Source organism: Martes martes, assembly GCF_963455335.1.
Source record: "Martes martes genome assembly, chromosome: 7".
Lineage (NCBI taxonomy): Eukaryota > Metazoa > Chordata > Mammalia > Carnivora > Mustelidae > Martes > Martes martes.
In genome coordinates this window covers 4,885,424-4,906,905 of record NC_137894.1, presented here as the reverse complement: position 1 = coordinate 4,906,905, position 21,482 = coordinate 4,885,424, and the positions used below count along the sequence as shown (strand labels likewise).

The window sequence follows — 21,482 nt, the reverse complement described above, 5'->3', positions numbered from 1 at the left end:
GGGCGCTGCTGTCCAACAGCACCTCCCAGGGACCAGCCCCGGGCAACAGGGCCACAGGAGACTCAGACAAGGCAGGGAGACAGCCACATGATCCAAGTCTGTAGTGGCGTGAGGTGTGGAGGGGCTAACCAGCGGGCTGGGGGGCTCCCTGGAGGGCTCCGGGCTGAGTTCCAAGACCCAGAGGGTCTAGGTGGGAAAACCAGTTCAGGCAGAGTTCACGGCATGGGCAAAGCAGGGAAGCATGAAACCACACAGCGTGCCTGAGGAATTTAGATACAGCAGGAACTACGACAGGAAGGTCAAGTTCAGGAGAGGTGGTGGTGAGGGAGGCGGGGCTGCACAGGTAGGCAGAGAGCACATGAGGCTCAGACTGACAAGAAGCCGGTGGGAGGTGGGAAGCGGAAAAAGACATAATCCCACTGAGGACAAGGTGGCTAACAGATGGGGGAGGAGGACTGGCATATGGAGCAGAGCCTGGCGGCAGAGGTGAGAGGTGGCTGGTGCGGCTTGCTAGTCAAGGGAGACAGCGTGAAGACAGAGCGTGGGGACAGACTCGAGGAGACAGAAGGCACTACTGGAGAAGGACTCCCGACTTTCCAGCGTGGGGACACTGAGGTGTATGAGCAGACTGGGGTGGTGGGCGTGTGCTGTGGGGATGACAAGGAATTCTGTCTTAGACACCGAGTTTCCGCAGGACGAGAGGACGCGTACTAGGGATGGCTCCTGAGGACAGGTCCCTGGGAAGAGTGCGGCTGGAGGCCAGGCCACGGTGGGCTGCAGAGTGGACAAGCAGTCAGGGGAGAAGCCTCAGGAGTAAATACTCGTTCAAAAGTGTGGCTAAGAATTCTGGAAACGAGCAGGAAGGAAGTAACTATAAGTAACTACAAGGGAATGCAGGGCTAAGGAAGGAGTTTTTCCGTGCAGACTCCTTAGTGAGTACATTTAAACACAGAGAGAAAACCTACTAGGGCAGACAAGGCTGAACACCCAGGGGAGGGCAGGACAGGCAGGAGGGAGAGGCCTCAGAAAGGCCAACGCGGACAAGGACCAAGGAGTGGGTAAGGCGGTCAGTCTTGGCCAGGAGGACAGCTGTGTCTCTGAGACTAGGAGGAGAGAATGGCCAGGGGTATCCGGGCCAGGAGGGAAGCTGAGCCTGCCTCCCTGGGGGCCTCCCTCTTCCCGGTATAGGTAGGGGGATGGATGGAACCGGCAGGTTTGGGAGGACGTGGGGAAGAAGGAAAGGTGTCCAATTTGGCGGATGAGGAAGAAAGATTTCGGTTGTAGGAAAACTGAATGTGGTACCTTGTCTTTCCGATAGGCTGGATGTAGGGGAAAGGTGATAGGGTCAAAGGTCAAGGACTAGAAAAATGAACTTGAGAACCCAGGGTGGCTCACCCTGACAGTGGACAGGCTCTCTGACTGATGGGTGGCAGACGCTGATTTTTAAAAACTGGTAAAATCTACCTGCCGGGAGGTTTCGAACGTCTAAGTGTGAGGCTCGGCAGCCGGAAGTGCGCACAGACAGGCTGTCCATCTGCGTTGGCGTGTGTGTTCACCGACACTCGGCTGTGTTCTTCTCAAGCATATTTATGGCACTGTCGCTTGCTAGGGCTGTTCGGCCACTGAATTATTTGAAACAAATGAAATGTGACTACCGCAGGAGCTGCTGTTTTTGTGAACGTTCAGCTGGCTTCCAAGTTACACCTAACAAGGGAAGTTGCTCAGAGTTTTGGGACAAAGTCCCAAGACTTCCCTTAGGGACAACGTTGGGTACAGTCGGTCTCTGAGCCTTGAACAGGAAGAACATGACTTACTTGCTGCCTCCAACATCACAGGATCGAGGGCGCCCTGACAGGGACTGAATCTGGGGAGAGACACAAAAAACCTGGGATTACTCACTGTAAAGTCAAATTCAAGTTTTTGAAAGTGTCTTTGTAAGTGTCTTGGGCTCCCAGCACGATAAGGAGCACCACACGGGGCAGCCATTTCAGTTCGGACTGGACTTTTCCTGGCACAAGGGGGGCATGACATTAGTGAGTTTTCTTAATTTTTGCCTTGTTAATTTATCTCCTAGGTGAATACTATTTCCTTCAAAAAGGCCAACGTTTTGGGGTGCCTGGGTGGCTCAGTGGGTTAAAGCTTCTGCCTTCGGCTCGGGTCATGATCCCAGGGTCCTGGGGTTGAGCCCCGCATTCGGCTCTCTGCTCAGCGGGGAGCCTGCTCCCCACCCCCCGCCCCCCGCCTGCCTCTCTGCGTACTTGTGATCTCTGTCTGTGAAATAAATAAATAGAATCTTAAAAAAAAAAAATCCAAAAAGGCCAATGTTTTATAGAGAGAGTTTTTAAATCAACATTTTTCCAACTGGCCTCAGAGGAAAGGAAGAAAACAGAAAAAGAAAACAGGGTGAAGGAGGAGGAAATTAACGTCAGAAGGAAACACGTATTTCCGCTAGAACATAAGCTTCAGGAGGGCAGGGCTCGATAAATAGACTGTGGGTAAAAATGAATGTACCACTGACTCAACTCTTCTCCCAGAAATGGCTTACGGAGTGCGGCAAAGCCCTAAGAAGTAGGGTGAGCTCCTCCCTCCAGAGACAGCAGTCCCTGACACCTGGGGAACACTGGGTGCTACCACCCTGCCCGCTGGAGAAGAAGGTGTGTCCTCCAAAACCACCCGTGCCTCCCATGGCCACAAGGACAGTATGGCCCCTCCTCCTGTTTGGTATGTTCATTTTTTATTTAGTTTATTTAAGTCCCCTGTACACCCAACGTGGGGCTCGAGCTCCTGACCCTGAGATCAAAAGTCTCGCGTGCTCTTCTGACTGAGCCAGCCAGGTGCCCCGAAGTACGTGCATTTAGAATGATATCTACCCCTCTCCTCCCCAAAAGATGAAACATCATGTATATCTTGCTTTTATTTAAAAAAAAAATGCCCTTTCAAGCCCACCCTTAATGCCAATGGTGACTCTGGTAGATCTGGCAGAAGAAACTGGAATCTGACCATAAGGCAGTACAAGCATCACTAACGCCCTTTCTTTCAAAGGAAACACAGCTTCCCTACGGGAAGAGAAGCCACGTCAGGTCCCATGGGGCCTCGCTCCTTCCACAGCCAGTGAGGTTCACGAGGGCCGTGGTGGCAGGCAGCTGCCAAGCTGTACACGCAAATATTCAGAGGCTCCCAGAAATCACAAAACAGATGACCGACTTACTGACTCCAAGGACTCAGGTCAAACACCCTTCATTAAAGAAATGGGTATCTGGTGAACCAACCACGCACAGAAGCTGGTGATGGGGAGAAGGTTTGGCTCTAAAACGGAAAAATCTGCCTACGACTAGTCACCAGGCTTCGGAGCTTCTAGAAACACAAGTGAGGAGTGAAGGATGGATAGGACTTTCTGAATGAGTAAATTCGCATGAAAACGGTGTGAGTTGCGTGAACAGTGTCAAGAGATCCCTGTCCTGGGACACCTGGGTGGCTCAGTTGGTTAAGCAGCTGCCTTCGGCTCAGGTCATGATCCCAGCGTCCTGGGATCGAGTCCCACATCGGGCTCCTTGCTCGGCAGGGAGCCTGCTTCTCCCTCTGCCTGCCACTCTGTCTGCTTCTGCTCACTCTCGCTCCTCTCTCTCTCTCTCTCTGACAAATAAATAAATAAATAAATCTTTAAAAAAAAAAAAAAAAAGAGATCCCTGTCCTAACTCATCAACACAGTTGTGGTCAGTTTCATTTAAACCATCGTTCCCTAATACACTCTTCCATCTCTGTCCCCTGACATCTTCGCTTCCTTTTTTCTCAGTTCTTATCTCCCCCACCGCAGGATTTTAGTGACCTCGTAAGTGTAAATATTCAGTGATAACAAACACAGACGACTCCCCTACCTCCTTGGTCTCCCACAGTTGTTTTGGCAGTGGCTTGGGAACGTTTAACAGATTCTCTTCTTTCAGTGGGCCCGGGAAAGACAGCACTGAAGGGGGTAAAAAGACATATTCACCGCGTTTAGAAGGCAGCCATCCCACCCTCAGCCAAATCATCCTTACAAAAAAATGAGTGATATGGCACTGTGTATTGACCGGGGAAGAGCTGGTATGGGCCTCTGCAGCCGGGCACCCAGCAAAGGCCTTTGGAGACACAGGAAAAGGGCATTACTGTGATGGAGAGATAAGAAAAAAAGGCCTATGGCGCCTGGGTGGCTCAGTTGGTTAAGCCACTGCTTTCGGCTCAGGTCATGATTCCGGAGTCCCACATCAGGCTTCCAGCTCCACAGAGAGTCTGCTTCTCCCTCTGAACTTCTCCCCTCTCATGTTGTCTCTCTCAAATAAATAAATAAATAAAATCTTTTTAGAGAAAAAGAAAAAGGAAAAGAAAAAAAGGCCTAGAAACGAGGACGGACTAGAGGGCAGATGACTATGGAGTTGAGCTGCTCTTCCCAGTGGAGCGTGGCCTAAGTAAAGGAGTGGCAGGAGATCCAGTTTAGAAGGTCAAGGCCAGATCGATGGGCCCCCAAGCTTGGCAAGGAGATCGTGGAAGCCGATGCAATGGGGATCACACAGTGGTCCAGGAGGGATGAAATGAAGATAACCAAGACAAGAGAAACACCATAGGGAAGACAGGGCGGCCATGGGGGTGCCTGGTGACGGGCTGGGAGAGGGGAAGGGAACTGAAAACCCAGAGGGCTTGAGGCAGAGCTGTGGGATGGCCAGCTCTGTGCTGAGGGACCATCCCACGGTTTTCTGCGTTATCGCTCTCAGTCTGGCCAGGTGAAACGGGGACCATGTCATCGGATGTCAGGAAGGGGATACATCACGAGAGACACTGGTGACTGCTCGAAACTAGGGATGCTGTCAGGTCTCAGTGATGGTCACGGCTGCCCCGTCTTAGCCCCACACAGGACAGTCTCCGAACCCAAGAATAACAGACCCCAGAAAGAAGTCACTTGAAACAGAGACCAAAGTTGCAGAGGAGAGTCTGAGATGCAATGCTCTTTACTCGGCGCCAGGAAGACGACGGTCAGGTCTGCTCGGCTCCTCGGGCCTGCCCCAGCGCTCCCAGGGGTCTCTCTTAATTCTGGTATTCCAGCCACTCTCTTTTGAAGAGCTTATTTGGCCAAGTTAAATCTCGGGTTATAGAGATTCAGAGAAAGAAAACAGTGCCTGGTTCCGAATGAATAGAAGAACCGTGTCACTCTCTCCTTTGTTAGTGGCTTCGGAGGTCATCTCGGTACATCTCCGACAGCAGCTGGCTTCATGAAGCTCAGTATCTCCTGCCAGATCTGCAATTTCGTTTTGCAACCAATTTGCCTTTTTCTGGCATTATTTACTTACGTGTGTCAATTACCGACTTGCAAAACTTTCTAAGTAGGAACAGACAGCTGAGAAGGAAGGGGTCTTGGGATAATTAATGGTCCGAGTGACCGACTCATTCCTACTTTCATGTGGATACAATTTTGCTTCCCTGCACAACCTTGTGACCATGGGACTGTGAGGACTCAGATGACAGGGAGCCTTTGTGATCTAAGTACACGGTTCCTCCCCGTGCCCTTGATCGTGGCTAGCCTGGATTTTATACAGCCTCTCAGAGAAGTGAACCGAGCAGCTGCCATGGGCACTTGGGAAAGTCCTGAGAGCAGGAGTCTTGGGAGTGTGAAGGGAGCCTAGAGATGCTGTGCTCAGCGCTGGCAGGTGAAAGCAGGTCATACCTTCCCCATGTACGTCGTTCTCACCATCACAGAAACCTGGTGGGAAAGGGGAAAAAAAAACCCACACTTTTATGCGGTGCTTTCAATTTTATTTATCTAAGAATTAGTGACTCTTTCTGATTTGAAATAGAAGCGTGAAAATTCCAAGGTGATTTTGGTACACTGATGCTCATCCAAGGTGCACTAGCGTTTCTACTAAAATTAGAATAGGTATGGCCCATTTGAGTCTAGAGTTGGCTCCTTTCTACTTTCCCTTTAAAACGATCTCAGTCTTAATTTTTTTTTAAACAGCCTCTGTCTTGAAAGAACAACGTACAAAGTCTGAGAACCTCTATTCAAATCACAAAATAAAGAAGTACAGCTCAAAACTCTTGCAAGTTGCGGGGGCGGGGGAAGGGCTGATAACTCCAAAAGTGTATGTGACTGGTTCACACGTACCATGCATGTCTAGAGGGACAGACTGCAAGTCCCATGTTGTACGTTGTTATATATATATTTCTTGCAAAGAGTCAAGTTATTTTTAAAAAAATTATCTGCAGTCTCTGTCAATTTAAATAGCATATATGATAGCTATTTACAAAGCTTTAAACATTTGACTTGGAATAAATTCTGGCTGAATCAAATATTTTTAATCCATAAAATATACTGCAGATACCAACCATAGTATTTTCCATTGTTCTAAGCTAAAACCCATGAATTAGGTGACCATCCTCCTTGGAGCAAATACACTAAAAGAGTTTTCTTTCTTTTTTTTTTTTTAAGGATTTTATTTATTTACTTGACAGAGAGAGAGAGAGAGAAAATGACAGAGAGAGCATGAGACGGGGAAGGTCAGAGGGAGAAGCAGACTCCCTGCTGAGCAGGGAGTCCGGATGTGGGACTTGATCCTGGGACTCCAGGATCATGACCTGAGCAGAAGGCAGTCGCCCAACCAACTGAGCCACCCAGGCGCTCTTAAATGAGTTTTCAATATAAAATCAGGACAAAGTTTTAAGTTCTGAGCCTTTAAATATACTCAAATGCTTACTTAAAGTTTAGATAAGTTTCTGGAGAACCTGATAAGCCTCTACAGCTTCACCACCAGATCTAATGATCACTCTTTCAACATGGATTCCTCAAGTTCCTGCAAGGAGGGAGTGCTAGGCGTGGCCAGGTGGGAGAGGACCAGTGAGAAGCCGGAACGCTGAAGCAAATTCTCGAAACAGGTAGAAGACCGACTATTTCAGTAGAGCCTGGGGCAGGGGCAACACTGAGAATCCCCAGGAGCACTAACAGGCTGATAAACCCAGCACGCTCATAAAGACAGAACTTCTCTCTGCCCACGGAAGCAGAACCCAGCTTAGTAATTTAAGACTTTATTTTAGTGCACAGAAAGACTAGGGTAAAATCCTGTTAAAATGCAGCTTTGTGGGCTCAAGCCTCTAAGACTGATTCGGAGGGAGTGCGAATGGGCCCAGGAATCTGTTTTTAACGATCACCTCTGAGGACTGTCCGCAGACCATCCTTGGCCCACTTTCTGAGGGACCTGGATGAGTCTAGACCTGAATTCTGATTTGACGTCTCCGAAGAAGACAAGGTGAGGGCCGCCCGGCTGGCTCAGTGGAAGACCAGGCAACTTCTGATCTTGGGGTTGTGAGTTCGAGCGCCACAGTGGATGCAGAGATTACTTTAAAATCTTAAGGGCAGGGCGCCTGGGTGGCTCAGTTGGTTAAGCATTCCACTCTTGATCTCAGGGTCATGAGTTCAAGCCCCATGTTGGGTTCCACACCCAGCATGGAGCCCCCTTAATAAAAATAAATAAAATAAAACCTTAGACAGACGAAAAACAAAGCAAGGTGAGCAGAGCATCAGAAAACAAGGTGCAGAGAGACGGAAGGTGAAGCCCTACAATGGGAACAGTCAGCGGGATGAAAAAGAAACTTCTGATGCATCTTTTGACTTCCTTGGGGCCCTCGTCTTGGGAAGGGGCTGGGAACGTGACCATTCTGACCACTACACCGGGATTATCCCATTGCAAACAGACTGGCCTCACTCTGCAAGCTGGCGTGATATGAGGCTCTATCGCTTCATCAAGATCCCAGGCCCCCCATGCTCCCCTAGCACAGCTGCCCTGGCCTCGGAACACGAAGACCCGGCGGAGGGCTACCTGATGAAACCGGGTGGCAAGCAGACACCCCACCTGCTCTCCTGTTTGTGCCACCCCTCTCCTTCAGATGGGCACAGAAGGAGGGCTTCATGGAGGAGGTGGCACCGGAGTTAGGCCCTGAAGATAATGATGAGGATGACCACAGTGAGAGCCAGCATTACGGCTCACGTACCACGGCCCAGGCTTCACAGCACTGCGAGGCAGTCCGTGTTGTCCTCATAGCAGCCCTGAGGCACGCACCGTGAGCTGCACCGCTAGTTCCAGGACTAGAACTCTGGCCTGTGTGCCTCCAGGAAGTCCAGCTGCTGTAGTGGGAGGGATGTGGACACTGGGGAGTGAGGCTGAAGGGGACGCCCCAGTGCAGAGATGGGAGGAGGAGGACAGGGAAGGGGACGTGAGGCCGAATGTGTCTGGCAGGGGCAAGAGCGGCGTTGGGCTGGAGCAGGAGACGGGGGGGCACGGCAGATGGGGCTGGACTGAAGCAGTCTGCCGCTAGCCCAGCAGGAGGCACGGGAGGGGAGCGACAGGATTGCAGCTGAGCTCTGGACAGAGTGTTCCAGCAGCCCGGGTGAGACGGACAGAGAGGAGAAGGCCCAAAGGCAGGGAGATGGTGTGGGAAACTGGGAGGCCGGTCCGGGCAAGAAGAAAGTGGGGGCCAGGCACTGAGGACAGGACAGCGGCCGCTCGGAGGCTCGCCGCAGGGCGGGAGGGCGGGGACCCGGCTGCTGAACGGCGGCGTGAGGGCTGTGGGAGGGAGGGTGAGGCTCCCAGGTTCAGCGTCCAGGTAAGCGGAACAACGGTGGCGGTCATGACTGGTTTGTCAGAGCCAAGCTAACGCGCAGAGCCCACATATCCGCGCCCGGGTCTGTATTACTGGATGACAAAATACCAGAGGATACAACTAGAAATAAAGCACTGAGCCTAACAAGGGAACGCTTTGTGACTGGACATCTGGAAACACAGGAAACTCACTCACGCCCACCCCACAGGGCTAAGGGACGGCTGCGGCCAAGGCTGCATCTGTGTTCCGGGCACCCAGGAGGCCTCAGAGCCGCTGGGCGCTGACCTCCTGAGTGCAACACAGACCACGTGCCCTCTGCCCGCTCCCATGCCAGACGGATCGAAAGTCCTCCAGCGGCTGGATTTGCACAGCCGGGTCCCCTCACAACAAGCCTCTGGGGCTTCAGCCTCCCCATTCGGGCACTCCTGCCATCTGGGTGACGCTTTTTGCCCCTCTTTAGGTCTGAGATGTTTGTGCCCTCCCCCTCTCTGTGCAATCAGGGGTCATTAACAGGCTCACTTCCTTCTGGGTTGTTTGCATTTTAGATCTTCTTAACTGTGCAGGTCACAGTGTTTGCCTGCGGACAGGGGATCATTAAAACACAGAGGTCCAAGACATGCCTCCTTCCAGGAGGAGGAGGTCGGGGCTATGGTTCCCAAACTGGTACAACTCAGCATCTATCTACAAGCTGTGGGTGCAGAGAAGACCATTCTCCCACACTCTTTGGTCCTGAGCTCCAGACTGCTCCTGGGAAGGACAGGGACCACTCCAGTCCCCATGTCCATGACCACGTGGGAGCAGGGGGCAGTTAGGGGACAGGCCAGGGCTACAGGACACAGCCAGGGTCCCAGTGAGCCCTAATGCTTGCCCAGCAGTGTGCATGTGAAATGGCGAAGCACCCCGGCCGCCAGGGAAATCTGGTCATGGCTTCTCTTCGTAGATTCTGAATAATGAAAAGAGAAGAAACTAAAAATCTCATCTGGTTGTAGACGCTTATTCCTGTCATTTACATCACCCATTTACCACTGACGCCCAATTGTCACACAACTCAATAACCATTGTGAAAATTACTAAGCATGCAGGGTGCCTGGGTGGCTCAGTGGGTTAAGCCTCTGCCTTCAGCTCGGGTCATGATCTCAAGGTCCTGCTCCCTGCGGGGAGCCTGCTTCCCCACCCCCCCGTCTGCCTCTCTGCCTACTTGTCACCTCTGTCTGTCAAATAAATGAATAAAATCTTAAAAAAAAAAGAAAGAAAGAAAGAAAGAAAATTACTAAGCATGAACAGACCAATGGCTTCATTCTCTGGGGATACACAGTCCTGCTCACGGATGTACCAGTTTATTGCTCATGTGGCTAAGTTAGGAGCAGGTGCTCCCTCATCACCGGCTTGCAAACAGACAGACAGACAGTGGGGACATGGTGGCTGCATCACTGAGCTCAGGAAGGATTCCCAGGGAAAGAGCGGTTACTGCTACTTCTGCTACAGAGCCTGAATCCTGGGCTTCAACTGCATTTTCCCATCACTTTTTAAATCCTTACTTTATTTGGTTGGTTCTATAATAAATACCTTTTTGCCAAGCTAGCTGGTATTTTTAAAATCCAAAGGGAAAGAAAATGAAAAACTTTTAATGAATTACAGGGGGAAAATACACAGAACTCTTTAAAATAGCTCCCACCGACAAATATAATTCTCCAGAAATAATCCCCACCCTTGGAGACTTGAATAATATTTTAAACACACTGGCTTTCCCATGTAAACACATCCATATTTGGCCGTGTTTCTGAGTTGTGCTGTCCTCGCACGGCAAGTGTGCACAAGCAGGCCCACAGCTCGGACGCTGGGGCTGGAGGCCCCCCCCCCACGCCCCCCCATGCCCGACAGACGCTGTGGCCCCACAATCTCCAGCCGCTGACTTGACAAGGAGTGACCACCTCGATTCTCGAGTCAGCCCAGGAATTCTGCTCCCGGATTTCTTTCTTGCTCCGTCTGCCAAGAGCAGCTCTGACACAGTTCTGCCTGATTCCTTCTCACTCACCCCCTCTGACATCTCTCATCTCTCCCCTCACAGGCCCGGCGGCTCCCGGTATGAAGACTTCACCTAGTCACTCCCTTTCTGTGCTTTCTCTCTCTGCGTGCAGGCCTCAAAGGATCTTTATTTAAATTATCTGCAGTTGCCTTCTGGTCTCTAGGCCTCTGGCCCTTTCTGCAGAAGCATAAACTTTGCAGAGAAGACAGGAGACACGAAGGAACAGCAGAGGCCGAAAGGCGGCTCTTGATCGGGGGCTCTGGGGTCAAACCCCATCCATCTGGTTCCCTCCCAGTCCAGGGAGACCAGGATGTTGCTGTACTTCCTGGCACCTCCACTGATCACAGCCGCTGCCTTTCTGGCCGTTGTGTATGTGGTCCCATCTCTGCCTCTCCTGGAGCTAAACTCACGCGTCTCCCCATAGACCCTGCTCCTCTGAGCAGTGAGCGGCGGGCTCCCGTCCAGTTCCCACATTCCTGCCAGCCTGACGCTCCCATTCCCATGGATGGAAACATGGCTAGATGGCCCAGACCGACTCTCAAAGATCTCGTGCTTGAAACGTAAGGGAATGTTTAGGCCAAGGCAGTCATCTATGAGTGAGACCAACGGAACAAACACAGCAAAGTCATCACTAATCCCACCTCTACTATGTGCAAGGAAGGAAGACCTTGAACAGTCTCCAAACAGAGGCTATTTGGGGTTCAAATGGTCTGAAAAATAAAGAAAACCAGAAAGGCTGGGATTATCTTGACCAAGATTTATTTTTTCCCCTGTTTTAAGACCGAACACCTAGCCCTAAGTGTTGTGGATAAGAGTCAACCTGCATGGGAAGGAGATAATGCAAGACCATTGTTCCCATTAGATTATCACCCCCGGAAGGAAAGGCAGGCTTGCAGTGTGTCTTAGTGAAGCAGGCTGGGTTCCTGGCAGATGAGATGTCAGCCCCTAGAGTGTTCTAGCAAGGGCTCTGTGCTTGCAAGCCACTATGTAATTTCTCCATCACTGAAGGTCACTCCTCTGTGCCATGCACCATGCTGGAGATAAGACCATCAGGATGCTGACTTTTCAAGAAATCTACACCAAGCAGAGGGAAAGAAGGCAGAAGGCAACCAAGTGGCACAGGTGCCAAGATAGGCCTGAGCCCAGAGGAACTCCGGGCTGTGACAAGGACACGGGTAGTTCTGGGTTGGCAAAGGGAGGAAGGTTAAGGATGGCCCCAAGGAAATGACAACATAGCCAAGGGTGTTGGTCGGGTAGGCTGGGGTAGATCAGAGAGGAAAAGACGGGGGCAGGAAGACACATCAAGAGTGGTTGTTGTGGCCGACAGAGGTGACTGAGGGCCAAATCCCGGAGCTGGAGTCGCTCCAAACAGAATGAGAAAGCAGATGCTGTGAGCAGTGGGCCTGTGTGTCTTACCCATGTATGGGGCAGGCCAGGTGGACTGGCCCCCTCCTCCGTAGGGGTCCTGGGGCTTGGCGCTCAGAGCACTCGTGTGAAGCGCAGAATCAGAATTGGTCCTAAGGGGAGGAGGAGAGAGTCTGACTGAAAATCCATTTTTCCTTAGGAAGAATGCAATATCCTTTGCTCAAAGTTATCAACAGGAGAGAAGTCAAGCACCCGTAAGATGAGGAGTCAGAACCTACCTGAAGTCCCTCACCGCGGTAACAGCCTCTGAGGGTCGCACACACCCAACAAGATCTTAATCTGTACGTGTATAGTCTCATGCTTCAAAGCTAATGGCATAATGCTCTGTTTCAACAACGCAGAGCTTGGATTCATGGCCTCCCCCAAGGGGCTCCCCATTCTCCCTGCGACACAGAAGACGGCTGGGACCAGTGCATTCTTTGCTCCAGATTCTCTCCACGTGAGAGTTAAGTCCTCCTGTGTGAAAGGTTCCCCACAGCCGTGGCTCAGGGGGCATGCAAGGTCGAGACGACTCTGAAAATAATACTAAATGTTCTTTCCCTTCTGCTCTCATTCTCTTATGAGCACAGCAGTTTCCAGCAGCGGCCTGTGAGGTCACTACGGACGGAATGCATGAACCGAGAACCCAGCTACCTTCAAGAGGGTCGTGAAAGGTATAACAGCACCCCCTTTTCGGTAAATTCTTCTTTGTTTTAGAAAATATAACGCAATTCCTAAAAGAAGGCATCTTTTATGTTGACATGTAATGAGTCTATTATTGCTATTCTTTAATTTTTAAATTAACAAGTATCTTTTATAAACAGATAAATATCAACAGACCCAGCCATATATGCAAACACTCTTTGAGGGCCTCAGTGGCTTTTAAGACTGTAAAGGGGTCCTAAGACAAAAAGGTTGGGAGCCCCGATCTACAGCAAATTTTGGAAATTGCCCCCAATGGCTCCAATTTCTACATAATCTTAAGTCTAAGGGATGGTTATTTACTTTTTCTCATCCACGGGTCAAACTATCTGCCATGAAAAGAACTTGTGAGAGATGTCAGATGAGCGGAAAATGTTTCCTGTGGTCTCTTCTAGGTGACAGCCTCAGGTGGCCATTAAGCTGCGTGGCCTGACTGTGCCCCGTGGCGGTGCCGCGTTCAGACAAGGGTATGGGGTGGGAGTGGGGGCGGGGAGGGCAGGTGGGAAGCTGCATGAGGCAGCAGAAAGAGCATGGACCCTGGGATCTGAGACCCCTGGGTGTGGATTCCAGCTCCTTCACAGATGCAAAGAGGCACAAGAGAATATCAATCAAACGCAGAGAGACAACTGGGAATATCCGTATACAGCCCGGCTTTGGCTAATATGAAGGACTCGCTATTAATTTTGTTACGTGTAATAATGGCATTGTGGTTGTGTTTTCTTTAAAAGAAGTTCTTATCAACCTTTCCTGTTAGAGACATTTACAGGGGCAGTAGTCTATCTGGCAGGGGTGGGATGGGGGTGGGGGTATACGGCAGGACATGGATGAGGACCAAAGCTGAGGGGTGGGCACAGGGACTTCTGGTCATGCTTTTCTCTTCTGTGTATGTTTTATATTTTACACTATAAATGGTTTAAAAAAAATAAGTCTCAGTTCCATCCCATGCTAGCTACATTGCCTTGGACAAGTCCTTTAGTCTCTTAAAACAGAACGTAATATTCGTTCTTGAGGGCAGCTGTCAGGATCGAAAACACTGACCTCCACAAAACACTCAACCCTGGCACTGGGCCGAGCGTGATCATGACAGGAGGGAATGCTGGCTGGATGCTAACACTATCCCTGTTTCTCACAGATCTTATTTGATTCTCACACCACCCCCTTGAGAGAGGTATGATTATCTGCCTTTTCCAGATGGGTAAACTGGGGGGCAGAGAAGTTATACAACTTACTCAAAGTCACCCAGTAAGACCCAACCCTGCAGTCCCTCCAGGACCCATTCTATGGATTTGGTACTGTTTGTGCAGACTTTCAATAAATGATGGGAGATTTAGGCTTTTTAAAAATACTTCCTACAAACACATGTGACAGGCATATCCTCTAGTAACTGGATAATACATAAAGAACATCAGGAAAATCAAATCAATTGGTCTTTTTAAAATTTCTTTCTACGAGTGACCAACCCAGGTACCTGTTAAGAGCAGATGTCAGCCTGAATCCAGGGTGCTTCTCTTCTTTCCAAGGATGCTGCTGCCTTTAAAAACCAGAATGACAGAAAAAGTAAAGACGTTCAATTCACAGGAGCAAAGGGGAGCCTCGGGGCCAAGTTTGAGAACTGGCTCTTCTACTCACCCAGGGAAAGTCACCCCGCATGCTTCATGCCTCGTTTACTTTGCTCGACATTGTTAAAATGAGGTCAGACTGAGGGATCTCTCCGATTCCTATGATTCCTGATTTCCATGATTAAAAACCACCACAAATCCATAAGCACAGGATTAGCTAGTGGGGCATATATGGAGGTTTGGTTTGGTTTTGTCTTAAAAAGGGCCAATAAGCACCTTTGAAATAGTTCAAAATCCATGACCGTCTCCTCTCTAGGGGATATGAGGTCTCCGTCCAGATGTGGAAAAAGTCACCGCTCAGCACACACCCCAAGAGTGCGTGTGGGGGGCACCCTGACAACCCTACAGGTGGAAACCGTCTTCCCTCGGAGACACTGTGAGAAGGAACACAACTGGCACGGGGGTTGCACTCACAGAAACGCTTCTCACACTGCTCGCACTGCTCTGGGCAGCCGTGGACATTTCTTCCTTGGACACTAACTTTCAAAATATCGGTCTGGAGATGTCTTTCTCTGACTGAAAATACAATATTGTATTTATCCCATGACCCTGGAGCCCGGGATTCTTGAGGGCAACTGAAAACCGCCTGGAGGCAGGAGCCCCTGTCACCCATACGGACGTCGCGGGTCCTGACTGTGTTAATCACCATAAGTGCTCAGTCAGGATTTCCCCAAAGAACAGACAGAGAGTCAGCCTCAAAGCCGAGAGCACTCTGAATGCCTCTTTTCTGATGCGTACACTTCAGTGTCTCCTGATTCTGACTTGGTGATCTGGGAACGTACCATACAAGCAATGGGTACACCCGTCTTTGCAGCTGGTTTTAGATTCCATCACTCTCTAGACCCCCAAACACTCAATTTTGGGGGGCACATATCCTCTGTATACAAAAATACTCAGAGACCCTAAATCGAACCCACTAAGCAAATCACATTTTGAGAAGCTTATTAAATCTTTCACTCCTTCCAACAGCTTACTAAGACACCCCGAGCAAAGGTGGTTATTTTCCCATGTCTCAAACACAAGGACACCGCACCAGGGTATCCTCTTGGTGGGTGTAGTCTGAGTGTGTTTCCATTTGATTTTAAATATGAAGATCTAGATTTTTTTTTTAATGATTTTTCATCTTAGACTTCCAGATCAGCCTAGGATCCTACCTGAAAGACCTAAGTCTTCTAAGAGAAAACAAGATTCTATGATTTATGTCAGAAATTTCTAAAACAATACTCGAGGTGGATAAAATAAAGTGAAATCATTGACAAACACCACGTGCCCGCTTTTTAAAACACGGCTCGCTTACCTTGGCCAGCTCTCATCCAGGGGCTGTGAGGAGTAATTGGCTCCGAAAGTACTACCATCGAAGTGAAATTTTTTAATAAAGGAAAAATAAAATTAATGGGAAGTAGAAACCGAATGAAGGCGGCAGAATTCAGAGTTAAACACCTGAGTTTCTGGTTCTTATCCCCCTACACCGACAGCTCTTCCTCCACGCTTTCTCTGAAAAGCCTATTGGAAAATTGCCCCTGGAAAGCCTATTGCTCTCGCCAGTGCCCTCTTCGTGTCATTCTTGTGGGGTCTTTTGCTTTTTGGTTTTGTTTTTTTTTTTTTTTTTGCCTGCGTAGCATCTTTTGATTTCGAGAACTGCCCTGCCCTTCACCCCCAACTCGGTAAGGCCGTCCTTCTGTGCAGGCCCCTCTGTCCCATGGGATAGGTCAGGCTCAGTATTTCCGGTCAAGGTACCTTATAGCCTCGGAAACAGTGACTGGCTCAGGGACGGGCTCACGACACAAGCCCGAAGAGTGCGTCGGAGGAGAAAAGGGAGTGCCGTCAGCTGGTGAGCCTGAGAGTCCTGTAAAGTTCTGCAAGAAGAGAAAGCCTGTCCACATGGGAAGTCAGCAGAGATGTGGCACCTCGCAGACAGTCTCGATGCTATCGGATGAACCCCCGGATCGAGCCCTTGGGCTTCCAGTGACATAAGCCAGTGAGCGTCCTTTTCTCAAGCTGAGGATTCCCATTACTTACAGCCAAAAGAGAGCTGCGTTAGATTTGTGGAGAAACGCTAAGCTCCTGGGGTTGTCAGGGGCTCCACTGTATAAATTCCGTGTTCTTCTGGGGGTCTAGCATGCCTTGGAACACATTCCAGAGGCACAGAGAAACAGACGTGATGCTATCTATCCGTGTGGAGGGCAGGAGAGCTGTCTGGTTAATTAAATTAATTAACCACATAGAATAGTCTTCTTAAAACAATTTCCATCATGGGGCACCACCCGGGAGGCGCAGTCGTTTAATTGAGCGACTCTTGGGTTTTGGCTCAGGTCGTGAGCTCAGGGTCGGGAGACTGAGCCCCACGTCAGGCTCCACACTTAGTGTGGAGTCTGCTTGGGTTTCCCTCTCCCTCTGTCCCTCCCCCTGTTCTTTCTCTCTCTCCAAATAAATCAATAAATCTTAAAACAAATCTTTTTTAATCATAATATTCTCCTGCTAAAAAATCTTTAATGATTCTCTGTAGAAGCTGTCATGTGCTTGGGCTCAGGATGGAGGGGAGGGGCCTATCCTGCAGGCCTGGGCTCGGCGTCCCAGAAATGCGGCACTCGTGTAAGGTGGCACTCAGAGCTTCCCAGTGATCTGGTGTGAGCGGCCTCCTTTGTGAGGAGAGGCGTCATGAGCCCAGTTTCACCTTCCATGTATCCGTTTTGCCCTATCCAGCTAGCTTACTCCTTCAGCTGACTCCAAGTCAATACAGCAGAAGAGATGATTTTCAGAAGAGAACCATTTCTTCAGCATTAACTGCCAGGCTTCAGGGTGGCAAGTGCAGACTCGAGCCGCAGGAGACAGGAGAGGTGCAGGTGGTCATGACAAGCAACCCCCCTGCAATGGAACACTCCAGCACCTTCGCCAGCAGAGCCATTAGGGAAGGGGGCACGGACGCCCCCCTCCTGTGGTTATCTAGCTTTCCCCTTCCTGCAGTTGGATGAATCTCCATCCAGAAAAGCGTCATTTCACGAAGCCAAAGCTTACTGCTTCCCTCGGTACACGGCTGTCCTCAGTCCCTGTCACTCGTCCCACTAACACTAACAGCGAGCAGGGACACAATGGGAACATCGTGATCAAACACCAATTACTTTGATCAAATACCAATTACTTCAATGTGGGGGTTCCTGTTAGCATTTCAGACTTTCTGATACGTAGTAACGACATGAACATGCAGCGATCTCCTGACATGTCTTTCTCATGGGGGCTGGCTCTGCTGCCCGGGCTGGAGCACAGCGGCTACCAACAGGCTCGATGGCCCTGCTGACCTGCTCCGCTCCGCCCGGGTCAGGTTCATCCCTCCTTAGGTAGCTGGGTGATCCCCCACTCCTGCAGGTCACTGGGTCAGTGAGGAACTTAGCTTGCACACCTGATGGGCATGGCTTACTCCAGCCCAGAACTCCTGAGCTCAAGCCCTCCCCTCAGCCTTCCGAGAGGCCGGGGCCCAGGCATGCCACTATGCCCAGCTGGGATTTTTTTTAAGATTTTATTTATTTATTTGACAGAGAGAGATCACAAGCAGGCAGAGAGGCAGGCAGAGAGAGAGGGAGAAGCAGGATTCCCACCGAGCAGAGAGCCCGGCACGGGGCTCAATCCCAGGACCCTGAGATCATGACCCGAGCCAAAAGCAGAGGCCTAACCCATTGAGCCACCCAGGCGCCGCCCCCCGCCGCCCCCCCCCCCCCCCGCAGCTGGGATTTTTAATATGACTGAGCTGAAGCATCAAACATGAAACGTTGTGACCTCTGAGCATTCTTAATTCTGTCACATCTCACTTACTGCAAATTAAAAAAAAAAAAACAAGAACTGTTGGCATCAAGAGAACCACTACTGTTATTGGCTTACAGTTAGTCAACCAAAGGGTGGAGCTCCTGGGGGGGGCTCAGTCGGTGAAGCGTCTGCCTTCAGCTCAAGTCATGATCCCAGGGTCCTGGGACAGAGCCCCACGTCAGGCTCCCTGCTTAGCGAGGAGTCTGCTTCTCCCTCTCCTTCTGCTGCTCCCCCTACTTGTCCTCTATCCAAAAAAATAAATGAAATCTTAAAAAAAAAAAAAAAAAGCCAACCTAAGGACAACCTAGAAAAGGTTCATTTCTTCTCCTGAAGATTTCAGAAAAGTTCATTTGGGTGGCTCTGACGGCTCCACCAGACTGAGAGGTCCTACAGAACAACCTAAAGATGGGGAAAAGAGCCTATTTGTAAACCCGAATTTATCATTAATTCAACAAGCATTTTTGGAATGCCTACCAGCTGCCAGCAACCAAACAGAAAAGCAGCTGGCAACAGGGTTTTCAAAGAGCCAGCCCAGTTTCTCGGCCATCCACGCGTCCCACCGCCCCCCCATCAGTTAGCGAGGTTGAAGATGGTCCCACCTGCACCTCTGTATCTGCCCCCACCCCCCACCCCGCCCCAGGGCCCTCCTCTCCAGCTCCTTGGCTGCTTCCTCGCCTCCCTCCAGTCCTAATGCTTCCCGAGTTCTGCGGCTCACAGCCGCTCAGCCCACACTGCTGGCAAAGGGAGCTGCCGGGGAGAATGGCCGCAGAATTGCCAGGTGTCCCGCTGCGGGGAGCAGCCCCAGGGGGCTGGACACACTTGGGGAAGCGTGAGCTGGGCCCACCCTGGCCTTTGGCCGCAGGTGGCCTGGGAGCCCAGGAAGTCACAAACCCAGACCCCCGGCTGCCAACAGTGCACGGACTCCAAGTCCAAGTTTCCTGCTGCCCCTTCAGCTTCGCCACCAAACATACTCTAGACTCCACCTGAAAACCTCCTCCTCCTCCCCCTTGGCACCTCTGCCCCTTTTGTAGTCCGTGCACCCGTATTTCACCGACTGAGGTGCTCCCCAAGTGCCTACAGCTCGGAGAGGAAACTCCTCCTCGTGTTCCTGCCTCAACCCACCGACAAAGGGGCGCCCTTACTCCTTCTCCGCACGGGCAGCGGCAGAGGGAAGCTTCTTACTCACTCTTCCCCAGAGGAAGGGGAGTAGCTCTTCTGCTGATAAGACAGGACATCTGTTGGCCCACGTACCCATGGGTGGGGTCACTGAGCCACAGAAGCGCCAGAGAGTTCCACCCTCTCTTCTGGGCTGCCTGCCTCGTGGCTGGAGAGCACAGCCAGGCTTCTCCTTTCGGCTTCCTGGTCCCCTGTGGTGAGGGCACCTGGGGCAGGGCTCAGGAGCGGCTTGCTCCAGGCAGCCTGGATGCAGGCCATGTTCTCTCCCAGTCTCAGGGACTCTGGGTCCTCCCAGGGCCAGCGTTTGCGGGGCAGGCCTGTGACCTCCCGGGGTGACGGATCTCCGAGCCGGCTTAATAGAACCCACCACCGAGATGAGTTCCAGGGTCAGATTTAAGACCTAAAGCTGGTCACAGTTTGGTTCCTTCCTAATTTCTCAACCATGTCTTCACCATCGTGCTACTTCCTCTTGCCCTTTCTGCCTCCTGACTACGTCCTGCTAGAATACACCTTACGTGTATTAAATTAAAAATTAATTAAATTAAAAGTCAGATGTTTGGGAAAGTGTCTTAGTGGGATCCTCTGGAGTCCTTGCGTGCATGAGGGCGACCTCCTGTTTCCCCCCGTGCGTGAGAGACAGCAGGGTGGCATGGGGAACCCTGAACTCTGAAAACTCTACACTCCACCCCCATTTCCTTGTCCTTCCCAGTGGAAATCCCTGATGGGTATTAGGTAAAAACTCAGTGTTGTGATCAAACAGATTTTGTTAGTCCCGGCGAGAGAGAACGCTGCTTAACCCCCTGGCTTCTTGGAGCCCTGACTTCAACGGTGAGGCTCGGGGTGGGGGCAGAGAGAGCAGGGCTTCTCAAACCAGCAGGCCGTGTGTGTCAAAGAAACAGTGTTCTATAAACCAGTGCCCTAAAATTCTCATCTCATTGTGTGAGAAGAATCAGAGCAGAGCCTGTTCCAAAGAGGAAAGCCATTCCGAACTGTGGCCGGTCCTAATGCCTCTCCTCACGACTGTTCGTGCTGGTTTCCCAGATACCGTATGCTCTTGAACCTTGCTGGGAATATAAGTCAGAAATTTTCCAGACATCTATTATTTTTCCCTCTTTCTAAAAATACATTTAGAGGAAAGCATTTTCTATGATTCTTCAGTGTGTCCCCTTTTTTCTCAATGTGTTATCCACAGGGATAATATTATGTTAATTGCTCAGAAATTCAGCAAGATGGTGTTTGGGACCTGTGTCTGGGGCCCTTGAGGAGTGAGGAGGGTGGTGAAGGCATGAGCACTTGGGAAAGGGTAGAAGAGCCTGTATTCTGAATTCTCAAGTCCGGGACCAGGCAGTGCCTCTCCTATGCCTTGAGGGTGGCCCCAGGCCAGAGCCCAGCTGGACAGCGTCCTGGTCTTTGCCTTTGGTGGCTGCCCACGCAGGCAGCAAAGCCCACAGCACTTGCCTTCACTGAGGCCACGGTCACCCACTGCAGAAGGAATCTCCCCATGCCAGAGCTCTGCCTGCTGTGGCTGCCCACTCTGGGAGGAAGCCGGAATATTTACTAAACAACGTTCATTTTATGTATCATAGGACTGAACCCTTGTCTAGGCTGGTCTGCCCCTTCTAAAATAACTTCCAAGCCAAGAAACAGCTGAAGGAAAAGAATTCTGAGTACAGTTTCTCTTTTTGTTCTAACAAATGTTCAAATCAGTGTTAATGCTTGCAAAGGACAGAAGCGGGAGACAGACGTTAGGGAGGTAACAGACACATGTGAAAGGCCACCATTTTAAGCAAATTATTTCTTTTTATAATAGTTTTTTATTTTATTTTATTTATTTATTTGACAGAGATCACAAGTAGGCAGAGAAGCAGGCAGAGAGAGAAAGAGGAGGAAGCAGGCTCCCTGCAGAGCAGAGAGCCCGATGCGGGGCTCGATCCCAGGACCCTGAGATCATGACCTGAGCCAAAGGTAGAGGCTCAACCCACTGAGCCACCCAGGCGCCCCTTAAGCAAATTATTTCTAAATGAATGTAGCCATGAAAGGAAAGATGGAATCTTTCCCTAACTTCTCCTGACTCTATTAGCATCTTCAACATAAAATCATCCCTCTCTTGTATTTCATGGGAGCTCACGGTCCCTGCA

At 50.5% G+C, this 21,482-nt stretch overlaps 1 protein-coding gene across 3 annotated transcripts in view; it reads right to left on the bottom strand.

Moving 5' to 3' along the window:
• CRTC3 (CREB regulated transcription coactivator 3) overlaps positions 1–21,482 on the bottom strand; it is a 96,354-nt gene that overhangs the window by 14,744 nt on the left and 60,128 nt on the right. For 2 of the 3 annotated variants that reach the window (XM_080809288.1, XM_080809289.1), the window contains exons 4-9: positions 15,668–15,729; positions 14,220–14,282; positions 12,062–12,162; positions 5,693–5,728; positions 3,876–3,961; positions 1,815–1,864 (exon numbers count right to left, since the gene is read on the bottom strand). In XM_080809288.1, the coding sequence (XP_080665414.1) occupies positions 1,815–1,864; positions 3,876–3,961; positions 5,693–5,728; positions 12,062–12,162; positions 14,220–14,282; positions 15,668–15,729 (398 nt within the window). The remainder of the gene's footprint in view (positions 1–1,814; positions 1,865–3,875; positions 3,962–5,692; positions 5,729–12,061; positions 12,163–14,219; positions 14,283–15,667; positions 15,730–21,482) is intronic. The other variant, XM_080809290.1, reaches the window with a different exon arrangement.